Genomic DNA, 13,208 nt, shown 5'->3' with positions numbered 1-13,208 from the left:
GAAACAATTACAATGTCTTAAAAGGTTTCGACTTGTTAGTTAATAGGACTAAACCATGTCGATACGTGACCTGTATTCCTTCGACTCCTATTTAAAATGCGTGTCCCCTCTCGAGTCCCTCCTCTCGTTGCTGATGCATACAATGTTGTGGGGTTGAAAATACATTATGGGGTCATTAAATGAATACCGTACAAACCGTAGCTGTCAGTGGCGTTGAAGTTATCCCCTTTATGAATGATCCATAGATAATGAGTAATCAGGCTGGGTGGAAAGGAACCGACTGGTTGCGCATGTAAATTCCACAGCTGATGAGCACATAACCCACGCGCACCACAGCCCTAAATCAAGTTTATGATCAGATGGTAGATGGATATTGCACAGTGCCATAAAACAGCACCGATGAGCCCAAAGTGCTATTTGGAGAGCTCTTACAAAGTAACCAGAAGAAAGCTGGTCGTTAAACTGGATATGTATAAGAATCCCTGCAGAAATAGTTTAAGTTTACAACTGGCATCCGACCAACTGATTGTGCGCGAGTCACCGCCAACTCCCTGCTCCTTCTATTCGCTCATTGCGCGCGACTGGCTTCATGTGTATAACGTTTTAAAGCATTTGCCTTAGCCTACAAAAGTTAAAGTATGACATTGCCAATGTTTTCATTTAGTAATGGCCACAGAAAAAAAAAAAAAAACATTTCAGTGTAATTGTAGTTATCTTCATGTACCCCATGCGTAATTTCCTCATCCTCGGTCAGCTGAATGGTATTCTCAAACCAGATGGAAAATATATATATATCGGAACGGTTAGTTTAAAGAGAAACGAGTCGCATATTATTTCTTTAAAAACAAGTAACCAGTTAAAAGTCACTGCATTCATCCTAAAAAATACCTCAGAAGCATTTATCCGTATCTGTCCCCATTTAATGTACATTCTATGACAGCTATAGGCAATTAAATCACCATAAATCCCTGTCGAACGTTGACTTTTCACTGGGTCATCTCGGCACATTTTAATTATTTATTATTGAGGGAGAGTGAAAAGACACTTTCTTACTCATATATGGACATGGAACGGCACTCGGGTTTTAAGACAACATGTAAATGCCTAGCTATAATTGTATGTTACACAAGAAATTAAACGAGACATCATATGGCTTTACATAACAGAAGGAATCCGATCACATCTGTCTTTGTAAAAACAGATTATGCGGTCGGTTTGTCAAACGGAGAAAGAAATGGCGTGGGCCTACTTGGAGTTAGTAAGTATGCGTTTGTCTTACTTTCAGTCAAGCTGATTGGGTCAATTTGCATTACTCGGAAATATTATTGACGCCGTTGGAGGCTACACCATCGAAAATCCACCCGGGGTCGCGTGCAGCAGTCTCAAACACGAACTGCAATAAAAGTGCTTCACAGCCCCTCGTATATTTCTCGGGCGGCTTGAAACGCAGACGCAAGCAGCTGTCCTGTTCGGAAATACTTGTCGAATGCTGTCGGGAGCTGTTCATTAAATGACGACAGAGGCTTTATGCAACTCTGAATATCCAAAGTGAAAAAAAAGACGAATAAACATTGATTTTATCATCAAACAAACACAGGTTGGGCTATGTATAGTTAGGTCTAATTCGAGTAGTTATTCGAAGGTCACCGCGACGCTGTCCATGGTGCTGAAATCCACGCTGCACAAGTCTACACATACGGCCAGTGAAGGTGAATACAACTACACCTGGCGTGGGTTTAGTGAAAAGGAAGTCAAATATTTTGCATCTACTGTATAGACCTAATGACACAAATAATATGCGCATGATTAATATCTATATAATTAATACGTATACATTAATGTAACAGTATTATGCATTTAGAGATACAAATTACATCCAAGTGTAATGTATCATTAATAACTGTAGCCCGTACTTTTGGACTGTGTGTAGAATAGGCTAGTCCTGTCCGTTTCCAACGTGATATTGTACCCTGTATGGTCCTGGCGTTTAGATTGTTTGACAAATACAATGTTAAAGTGGTTTTAGGCCTTCTCTATATCTTAACCACTCCAGACAATATTATTTATAATTGTCATCTGTAATCATATTCATAGACTTAGGCCTATGAAACAGAACAAATATTCTTGAAATTTGAAGTTAATTGAATGACAGAAATCTTGGCATTGTAATTGTATAACTTCACAAATAATTGAACAACAAGCCTACTTTGATATTGGCTGCATAACGTTTGAATTACATGAGCTGAGAATAAACTTATTTCACAACTTTGAATATATATATTTTTTATGAAAGTTCTACAGTGCTATAATACTCAGCCCATGTTATTGACAATTGATGACCAAAATGGAATCCCTTATTATTCTGTTTACATTGTCATAAAGTTTAACAGTACACTACTAAAAAAAAATCCGAATATAATCAAAAAGGGTTATATTGCTTGCTTCATATATGGCACCCCTAAAGGTTATATTTAGAACGCTTTTATAGGGTCCTATTATCAGAACTCCAGGGGTTCTTCTTCACTGAACCAAAATTGGTTCCATATAGAACCCTTGGGTTCCATATAGGGTTCTAAATGGAACTCATTTCGGTTCTATATAGAGCCTTTAGGGGTGCCATATATGAAGCAAGCATAGAACCCTTTTGGTTCTATCCAGAACATTTTTTTCTAAGAGTGTACAATGTCAAAACTAGCAAAAATAGAACATAAAAGCAAATCTTTCTCAGTGACAGCATAGCTCTGTGAAAAGAAATATTAGCTCAGCAATAGGCTATTCATCAGAATTGGACTTGAGACAGTTTTGGTTCACAAACCTCTCACACGACTCCAAGGCTGAGCAAATCCGATCTAGAGAGGCAATCTTTTTAACATCATAGATTGATTTTACAATCGCTCGGCATGGCACCAGTCCACTGTCAGCAGCCACGGCCATTGAATGAACAGAGCCGTGAATAACATTAAGAGAGTACCGGGTGCCAGCACGAGACACCCGGGGAAAGATGGCCATTTCGATGTCAGATATGGATCGGAAGCGATGTGTGGTCAGCAGCACCTGCGAAATATACCCAATCTTTCCTCTCTCGCGCTCACACTAATCTTGGCTCGACGTCAGATGCTGTGCAGCAGTGCAGCAGAATGCTAGCTTCAGACAGCTGAGACTGCCTGGAAGGTTTAGGCTTGCTAGCCTGCTGTAATTCTGCCAGCGCGCCAGCGTTCGTCTCTTGAGACGGGATTCTGACTTGGAAACTCATACCCCCTTCTTCCTCTTTTCATGTCCATCTCTCTTTCAGACCGCCGTGAATGGATTTCTCCCGGATTTGCCCAGACTAACATGGATGCCCCACCGTTAGCTGAGTGGGAAGGTTGTTTCTTGGCGCAGTGAGCTGGACACGCAGCGCTTGCTAATGGATCTGGGGAAACGAATGATACCTTCTCCCTGACTGACCATGCCGTGATCTTTCTGTGGGCCGTCACCCTGCTTAACGTCAAAAGAAACATTTCGGGGGAATCTACTGATCCAGGGAATAAATACTGTGGCATCACACAGACACCATGAAGATTACCTCCCCGCTCATAAGTAAAGCGAGATTCAGGTGCACCGTCAGGCTTCTACTGCTGCTATTACTATGTGTGGGATATTCTCGCGGGATGCCACACGTTTTAAGATTTGGTAAGGTTGTTATTTTCTTTCTCTGTTACACATTCTCACTGTCTTGATGTAGTAGCCTAGCTATTCCCTAACTCTGTAACTGTTGTCATTTCATGGCTGGGCGCCATAGTTGTCTTATATACTTCCTAGTAGACGTGTTGCCGTGACCCCACGGGTCCTCTTGTCCCAGACTTTTTGGAGTGAGCTCGTGCGCCCACGAGCCACATCCCCGCAATAACTACTACCCCTATGCACGGTGTTGTTTATCACAGCTGTCTAGGGACATTGCATTATCTCTTTTGTCCTGAAACCTTTATGCATGACAACATTTCCACGCAGAATGACCCGCCAGCAGACTAGTACAACTGGAGTCCATATAGAAACATATATAACCTACAATTATCCTCGCATAACTGGATTTGATCATCATTTGTGGACCTTGTTTCACATTTGCGATGGAGGAAAATAAACTTTTCCAAATAGCAGTGTCTGATTATGTCTTCATGCCAAAGTGCCAGGTTGTTGGTGAATCATTTATGTTGGAGAATAAATTATTAGTGGAACTTGTTGCTATGGTGCTGATATTTCTAAGTTTGCATAATAAACCTAGTGTGTGTGTGTGAGAGAGATAGAAATACTGATAATGAGAGCGAGAGGGCACGTAGCCAGAAAGCTTGCAACAGTTGGCAACAACGTGGCGCCTATGTTGATCATTACCTCACATTAATGTTAGTTCCATAGATATTTGGATCATATAGGCCTATTCATGGCCGACATCAACACAATACCCATTCTTGTTATAGACGCATTCAAAAAAAGGATGAATCCTGACTGAAGAAATGCGCGCTAAACTCATGTTAAGCGCCAAATCCCCCATCCATTTCAACACGTCCGTTTCTCGAAGTATGACTTGTCCGATTATGAACAGAAAGAACCCTAACCAACCAAGCCATGTAGTTGAATATGAGTGCAGTGCAGTCAATGCCCACGCAACTATTGAACACAGCGAGCCATGATAGTGACAGCCAGCAGCGTGAAGCAAAGCATACATGCTAGTGTTTGATCTTCCCTTTCATTGTTCGCTCAGAGTTCTGGTACATTACTATTAGCAACCATTTAAAGAAATTCATTGTTCTAACTGAGCACATCTCTTCCATTGTCGACTCCAAGGAAAGACTCTGCATAGGCCTACAGAACAAACATAGGGTAGGCTATCAGTGTATGGTATTGCACATGTACAAATGAAGTCTGACGTTTACATACACCTTAGCCAAATACATTTAAACTCAGCTTTCACAATTCCTAACATTTAATCTTAGTAAAAATTCTGTGTTATGTCAGTTAGGATCATCACTTTATTTTAAGAATGTGAAATGTCAGAATAATAGTAGAGAGAATGATTTATTTCAGCTTTTATTTTCTTTCATCACATTCCCAGTGGGTCAGAAGTTTACATACACTCAATTAGTATTTGGTTGTCAAATGTCTAGGTGATGCAGGTAAGGCTGAGTCAGGCGCAGGACACAGAGATGAGTAATAACCGTAACTTTACTCAAAAACAATATTCCACGAAGGAGACAAATAATCCAGTTCACATAAATGAGACAACTTGACATGAACAAACACGCACAAAACCAAGGGGGAAACCAGAGGGTTAAATAGGGAACAATAATTATGGAATGGAAACCAGGTGTGTACAATGAAGACAAAACAAATGAAAAATGAAACGTGGATCGGTGGCAACTAGAAAACCGGTGACGTCGACCGCCAAACGCCGCCCGAACAAGGAGAGGGACCAACTTCGACGGAAATCATGACATTGTTAGCATTGCCTTTAAATTGTTTAAATTAACTTGGGTCAAATGTTTCGGGTAGCATTCTACAAGCTTCCCACTATAAGTTGGGTGAATTTTGGCCCATTCCTCCTGACAGAGCTGGTGTAACTGAGTCAGGTTTGTAGGCCTCCTTGCTTCCACACACTTTTTCAGTTCTGCCCACACATTTTATATAGGATTGTGGTCAGGGCTTTGTGATGGCCACTCCAATACCTTGACTTTGTTGTCCTTCAGCCATTTTGCCACAACTTTGGAAGTATGCTTTGGGTCATTGTTCATCTGGAAGACCCATTTGCGACCAAGCTTTAACTTCCTGACTGATGTCTTGAGATGTTGCTTCAATATATCCACGTAATTTTTCTGCCTCATGATGCCATCTATTTTGTGAAGTGCACCAGTCCCTCCTGCAGCAAAGCAACCCCACAACATGATGCTGCCACCCCCGTGCTTCACAGTTGGGATGGTGTTCTTCGGCTTGCAAGCCTCCCCCTTTTTCCTCCAAACATTATGATGGTCATTATGGCCAAACAGTTCTATTTTTGTTTCATCAGACCAGAGGACATTTCTCCAAAAAGTGCAATCTTTGTCCCCATGTGCAGTTGCAAACCGTAGTCTGGCTTTTTTATGGCAGTTTTGGAGCAGTGGCTTCTTTCTTGCTGAGCGGCCTTTCAGGTTATGACGATATAGGACTTGTTTTACTGTGGATATAGATACTTTTGTACCTGTTTCCTCCAGCATCTTCACAAGGTCCTTTGCTGTTGTTTTGGGATTGATTTGCACTTTTTGCACCAAAGTACGTTCATCTCTAGGAGACAGAACGCGTTTCCTTCCTGAGCGGTATGACGGCTGCGTGGTCCCATGGTGTTTATACTTGTGTACTGTTGTTCGTACAGATGAATGTGGTACCTTCAGGCATTTGGAAATTGCTCCCAAGGATGAACCAGACTTGTGGAGTTCTACCATCTTTTTTCTGAGGTCTTCTGATTTCTTTTGGTTTTCCCATGATGTCAACCAAAGAGGCATTGAGTTTGAAGGTAGGCCTTGAAATACATCCACAGGTACACCTCCAATTGACTTAAATGATGTCAATTAGCCTATCAGAAGCTTCTAAAGCCATGACATAATTTTCTGGAATTTTCCAAGCTGTTTAAAGGCACAGTCAACTTAGTGTATGTAAACGTCTGACCCACTGGAATTGTGATACAGTGAATTTTAAGTGAAATTATCTGTCTGTAAACAATTGTTGGAAAAAATACTTGTGTCATGCACAAATTAGATGGCCTAACCGACTTGCCAAATCAATAGATTGTTAACAAGAAATTTGTGGAGTGGTTGAAAAACAGGTTTTAAGTGTATGTTAACCGTCGACTTCAACTGTATATAGGCTACCTTCTGCATTTGCGTAGCCCTCAGGGGCTAAAGAATGCAGGTTGTAAGGGTAGGCAATGTGATCAGCAGTTTTCAGGGGTGCGCTGTAACTGTACTAATACAATTATCTGTGTCCTCTCACTGCTTCACGACCGTTCGTGTTATTTCTGTCATTTTCTTTAAGAACTTCACATCACGCTGTATTCACCCATCCACTGCAACTGTAGCCTGTCAGTTTTTCAGAAAACACACACACACACACACACACACACACACACACACACACACACACACACACACACACACACACACACACACACACACGCGCGCACCGGAAGCCCTGATTGTAATGCACACAGCATCCGCATGAGCTGCCACTATGGCAACAAGCTGGGCCTCTGCTGCTACCACGCGTCAATCTGACAGCGCTGTCTCACAAACAGAACGGGGAGAGTTGTAGGAAAGCATTAAGTCCTCCATATCGGTCTATGCTTCAACCACTCTCTCCCCTCTTCCCCCCTGGTAATCCATCTCTGTGTGTGCCCTCGGATAATCTTTGTGTCTGAAGATTCGCTTTCTATACACTCACACTTGTGTTCACAAAGTCATAATCTCCAAACTACCCTTTATATGCCTCGCTAGGACGGGCGCAGCGACGATACGTTGCAGGACCAGATGGCAAGTTTCAGCACCACTGACAGCGGAAAGCGCCTCCTCACATCGGTGTGTACGAACACTGCTTTATTCTACTGCAGCGAAACACACGATTAGTGGAAGGCTTGTTAAAGGAGCAGCTTTTTTTGGGCTGCAGTTGTGAAACGATCTCCCTGCTCTTTTTATAGACTGTGTTATCCTGCTTTACACGTCGTTGGGGTTATAGGACAGAGTTATCCTTTTTGAGGACACAACGCAGTATACAGCTAACATCAGCGGAGGCTGCTGGGTGGAGAACGGCTCAAAATAATGGCTGGGAAGAAATAAATGGAATGCTATCAAACACATTAAAGACATGTAAGACCATTTGGAAGAATAGTAACATTCAATGTTCATGTTAATAATACTAATTATGTGCTTCTATTATACTGTAATATATACAGTACCAGTCAAAAGTTTGGACACACCTACTCATTCAATTATTATAATTTAAAAAAAAACTATTTTCTACATTGTAGAATAATAGTGAAGACATCAAAACGATGAAATAACACATAAAATCATGTAGTAACCAAAAAAGTGTTAAACAAATCAAAATATATTTTAGATTCTTCAAATTAGCCACCCTTTGCCTTGATGACAGCTTTGCACACTCTTGGCATTCTCTCATCCAGCTTCATGAGGAATGCTTTTCCAACAGTCTTGAACTAGTTCCCTCATATGCTGAGCACTTGTTGGCTGCTTTTCCTTCACTCTGCGGTCCAACTCATCCCAAACCATCTCAATTGGGTTGAGGTCGGGTGATTGTAAAGGCCAGGTCATCTGATGCAACCCTCCATCACTCTCCTTCTTTATCAAATAGCCCTTACACAGCCTGGATGTGTGTTGTGGGTCAATGCCCTATTGAAAAACAAATGATAGTCCCACTAAGTGCAAACCAGATGAGATGGCATATCGCTGCAGTATACTATGGTAGCCATGCTGGTTAAGTGTTCCTTGAATTCTAAATAAATCACTGACAGTGTCACCAGCAAAGCACCATCACACCTCCTCCTCCATGCTTTATGGTGGAAACCACACATGCAGAGATCATCCGTTCACCTACTCATGGTCTCACAAAGACACAGTGTTTGGAACCAAAAATCTCACATTTAGACTCATCAGACCAAAGGACAGATTTCCACCAGTCTAATGTACATTGCTCGTGTTTCTTGGCCCAAGCAAGTATCTTCTTATTATTGGTGTCCTTTAGTAGTGGTTTCTTTGCAGCAATTCGACCATGAAGGCCTGATTCACGCAGTCTCCTCTGAACAGTTGATGTTGAGATGTGTCTGTTACTTGAACTCTGTGACGCATTTATTTGGGCTGCAATCGGAGGTGCAGTTAACTCTAATGAACTTATCCTCTGCAGCAGAGGTAGCTCTGGGTCTTCCTTTTCTGTGGCAGTCCTCATGAGAGTCAGTTTCATCATATTGCTTGATGGTTTTTGCGACTGCACTTGAAGAAACTTTCAAAGTTTTTCAAATTTTCCACGTTGACTGACTTTCATGTCTATAATGAGTTTGATTCCATTCCATTTACTCCATTTCAGCCGTTATGAGCCGTCCTCCTCTCAGTAGCCTTTTGCAAAACGATATTTAATACTATTATTAGTCATAATGCTTTTATTTGTTAATTTTATTTTAACTAAAAAAATAATAAAATAATACTGTATTATTAATTGATAGGTAAAGCATTATTGATACAGCCAATCTTATATTGTACATTTAAAATATTACTACTTTAGTTTTGGCTGCACAAATCACTAAGACTTGTTTTACATTAGATAAGGAAATCCTTCAATATGTTTCAACAGAATTAGTGAATTAAGGGATGTGGGTTATTGCTGTGCTTTAAATCACATGCACATGTTTAACAGATGTTATTGTGTGTGTAGTGAAATGTTTGTACTTAGAAGCTAGAAGCAGAGCTGCCTTATCCTATTGGCGCCATCTTGCCTTTTGATCAGTGCAGTCAGCAATCACCTTGTCAGTGCTTCTCAGTCTCTAGTGCAAGGAAGAGTTGTAAATCAGTGCATGTGTAGGGTAGGGGATCCAGTGTACACCATTGGTACCATAGAAATAGAATCCATGGATTCTATTTCAATGACTGGTGCCGTAGTGTACAATACAGTAGCTGTTCTTCTGTAGAAAACAGATGGTGGGTGGAAGTGTCCTGTGTGTTCCGTCAGGTCATCACATTCTATCACTGTTCCTGGGATAAATACTGGAGCCTGGTGGAGGTAGAGGCATCGGCAGCTGGCAGGCAGGCAGGCAGGCAGGCCCCACCCCTACAGCTTTCGGTTGTGGACATTGTGTTAATCAGTTAATCAAGAATGACAATCTGATTGTTTTTTTTTTTTCTCCCAAAAGACATCATGTCAGTATCCATATCTAGATTTGCTGTCTATATGTTGCCTGAACTGTTGAGTGTCTGTCTATATGTTGCCTAAACTGTTGAGTGTCTGTCTATATGTTGCCTGAACTGTTGAGCGTTTGTCTATATGTTGCTTGAACTGTTGAGTGTCTGTCTATATGTTGCCTGAACTGTTGAGTGTCTGTCTATATGTTGCCTGAACTGTTGAGTGTCTGTCTATATGTTGCCTGTATACTGCTATCTAAACAGATGCGCTTTGCACAGTCCTCCTGGAGGCTTGATTGATTTAGAATAGAAGGATATGTATCTCTTGTCTGTTCCAGTCAGCCTCTACAGTGTGTTCATCAATAGGGTATAACCTCTGGAAGCTCTGATAAACTGAGCGATGGTATGGTAAGGTCAGGTGTGTTGGTCATAGTGTTGTATGTATGGAGGGGCAGTCAGCAGTTCAGTATCTAATGGTTATGTACAGCGGAGTAAAATGAGAAATACTCCCAGTCCTTCACACAACAACTTTGTAAATGCTTTCAGGAAAAAGAGCCTGTCAATAACACAGAAAAGCCTGACACTCCACACACAGAACAATAGATCCCTCCTCCACGCTCCTTCCCCTCCCCTCAAATAACTTGTAAATAAGAAGATTTGCGGAGAATGCGAGCTACTTAGAGACAATGCGTGGCTAAGCGGATCAATGAGAGGCGCAGGGGAGAGTTAGTAGTTCACTATAAAATGGAGGTGATTGGTAGAACCAGTCTCTATTGAACGCCTGGCTAATGTGTTCAGATGATCTGTTTCCAGTTTAGCGTAGCGCCATCGTTAGGAGGGGAGAATTGTTTGGACACGCACAGACACGCACGCACGCACATACACACACACACGAAGTGGGAGATATGAGTGATTATAAAAACCAACATGGCCATTTCACACCTGCCAGTCAATGAGCTCTCCAACTGTTCTCACTTGATAGGTTATGTGGCTCGGAGGTGTGAAGCAGACTGTCAAAAGAGGGTTTTATACAGAAACTATAATCCGGTAGGAGGTGAAATGAAATTCACTCCGCCAGCAGGATGAGGTGCTGTTGTGGGAGGATTATTTAGAATATTTACTTGACAAAGAACATGATGGTATGATAGTGTCCTGATTTATCACTGTGATTCTGCTCTATATTATGATGTGTATGTACTGTAGCTAGCATGTTGTTTCAGGTCAACTAGCTTCCTTGATTCAACACATGGACCTCTGAATACTATTGTTGATGAGAGAGAGAAACAGAAAGAAGGGAAGAGAAAGAGAAAGAGATATACAGGTAACTGCCAACATAAATTGTCTTACAGTTTCCCACAATTGTTTACACACGTTTGCTGAATCTTTGGCCCATTTTCCCAAAACTCTAAACACAAGACTACAAACACAAAATGCAAAACTCTCTAGCAAAAACAAACACTGCCTTCAAAACTGTTTTATCTCTTTCCAAAATGTTTTTTTTTTTGCATCAAAAAGACACGCGTCATATGAATAGCTCTGTCTACCAACCAACAACACACTGATGTGCTCAACACAAAACCCTCCTATGAATATCCCAGCAGTAGGTTTATGCCTTTTGCATTTTCAGTGTTACACTGTAGCCGGTTGTAAAAGATTGTTACAGTAAAGTATACCTACTCAAATATACATAAATAAACACACACAAATGCAATACAGTAACAAAAACATTGTTATCTATTTATCAAATGCTGTATATGTAAGACTTTCCATACCAAACAGGAGAAAACCAGGAAAAACATTCAGTAAGATAAAGGGTTTTCTGTACAAAAATACAAAATGAAAGTGGCTCATTCTTTCAAAACTCTAACAAAAAGACAAAAACACATGCAAAATGTAAGAAAAAAGACATTAGGCTGCATCCTGCCTCCTATTTTGTTCTGGCCACAGCACCTCATCTACATCACAAGTGATGTTCTATCTGGCTAAGCAGCAGTGAAAGAATCTTCCGGAGTGACTGATCCAGCCGCCGAAAGCCGCCACATCAACTTCACCACATGCATCTTCCGTTGCCTGGAGAAGAGGCATGCGTGTGAGGGGATGACGGTCATACACCTTCCATCACCATGCCGAAAAAACCCAATTCAATTGGGGTTAGGAATGGGGAATATGGTGGGAGGTAAAGAACCATAAATTGTGGGTGGTCGATGAACCAGTTGCGGACCAGAGCAGCCCGGTGGAAACTCACGTTGTCCCAGATGACAACATACCTGGGCTGCTCGGCTGGAATGAGGATACCATGTTGTGTCCAGCAATGTGATTATAAGGGCGGTGTTGTAGGGACCAAGGTTGGCATGGTGATGGATTAGCCTTGCTGGCTAACGGCTGCGCACATGGTGATATTCCCTCCATGCTGTACAGGGACATTCACAATGGCACGGTGGCCAATAATGTCCCGTCCCCTTCCCCGTCCCCTTCTTTTGGCTTGGTTGAAGCCAGTCTCATCAATGGTTTATATAAACGTGCTGAATTGCAGCGGCATCCAGCTCCAAGACTCTCTGAAACAGACAACAAGACAATATGTGACATAGACCTAGAGCAGTCAATATGGTGAGGCACAATACACTGGATTACAGTACTTTACAGCTTTTTACAATCTCTTACACACTAAAATTGGTATTTGAGGCACACTCAGTGAAATCATTAACTCATGAACCTAATCTTCAATCAATCAATCATTCAATCAATCAATCAATCAATCAATCAATCAATCAATCAATCAATCAATCAATCAATCAATCAATCAAATGTATTTATAAAGCCCCTCTTACATCAGCTGATGTCACAAAGTGCTGTACAGAAACCCAGCCTAAAACCCTAAACAGCCAGCAATGTAGGTGTAGAAAACTCCCTAGAAAGGCCAGAACCTAGGAAGAAACCTAGAGAGGAACCAGGCTTTGAGGGGTGGCCAGTCCTCTTCTGGCTGTGCCGGGTGGAGATTATAACAGAACATGGCCAAGATGTTCAAATGTTCATAGATGACCAGCAGGGTCAAATAATAATAATCACAGTGGTTGTAGAGGGTGCAACAGGTCAGCACCTCAGGAGTAAATGTCAGTTGGCTTTTCATAGCCGATCATTCAGAGTATCTCTACCTCTCCTGCTGTCTCTAGAGAGTTAAAAACAGCAGGTCTGGGACAGGTAGCACGTCTGGTGAACAGGTCAGGGTTCCATAGCCGCAGGCAGAACAGTTGAAACTGGAGCAACAGCACAACCAGGTGGACTGGGGACAGCAAGGAGACA

At 41.7% G+C, this 13,208-nt stretch overlaps 1 protein-coding gene across 2 annotated transcripts in view; it reads left to right on the top strand.

Moving 5' to 3' along the window:
- LOC106578944 (glutamate receptor ionotropic, kainate 2) overlaps window positions 1–13,208 on the top strand; it is a 310,913-nt gene that overhangs the window by 544 nt on the left and 297,161 nt on the right. For both annotated transcript variants that reach the window (XM_045701495.2, XM_082961526.1), the window contains exon 2: window positions 3,293–3,672. In XM_045701495.2, coding sequence (XP_045557451.1) covers window positions 3,555–3,672 — 118 coding nt within the window. In that variant the 5' untranslated portion in view covers window positions 3,293–3,554. The remainder of the gene's footprint in view (window positions 1–3,292; window positions 3,673–13,208) is intronic.

The sequence above is a fragment of the Salmo salar genome, chromosome 02 (genome assembly GCF_965601325.2).
Source record: "Salmo salar chromosome 02, fSalSal1, whole genome shotgun sequence".
NCBI lineage: Eukaryota > Metazoa > Chordata > Actinopteri > Salmoniformes > Salmonidae > Salmo > Salmo salar.
Note: the sequence above shows the minus strand (reverse complement) of the source record. Positions and strands in the feature narration are given on the sequence as shown.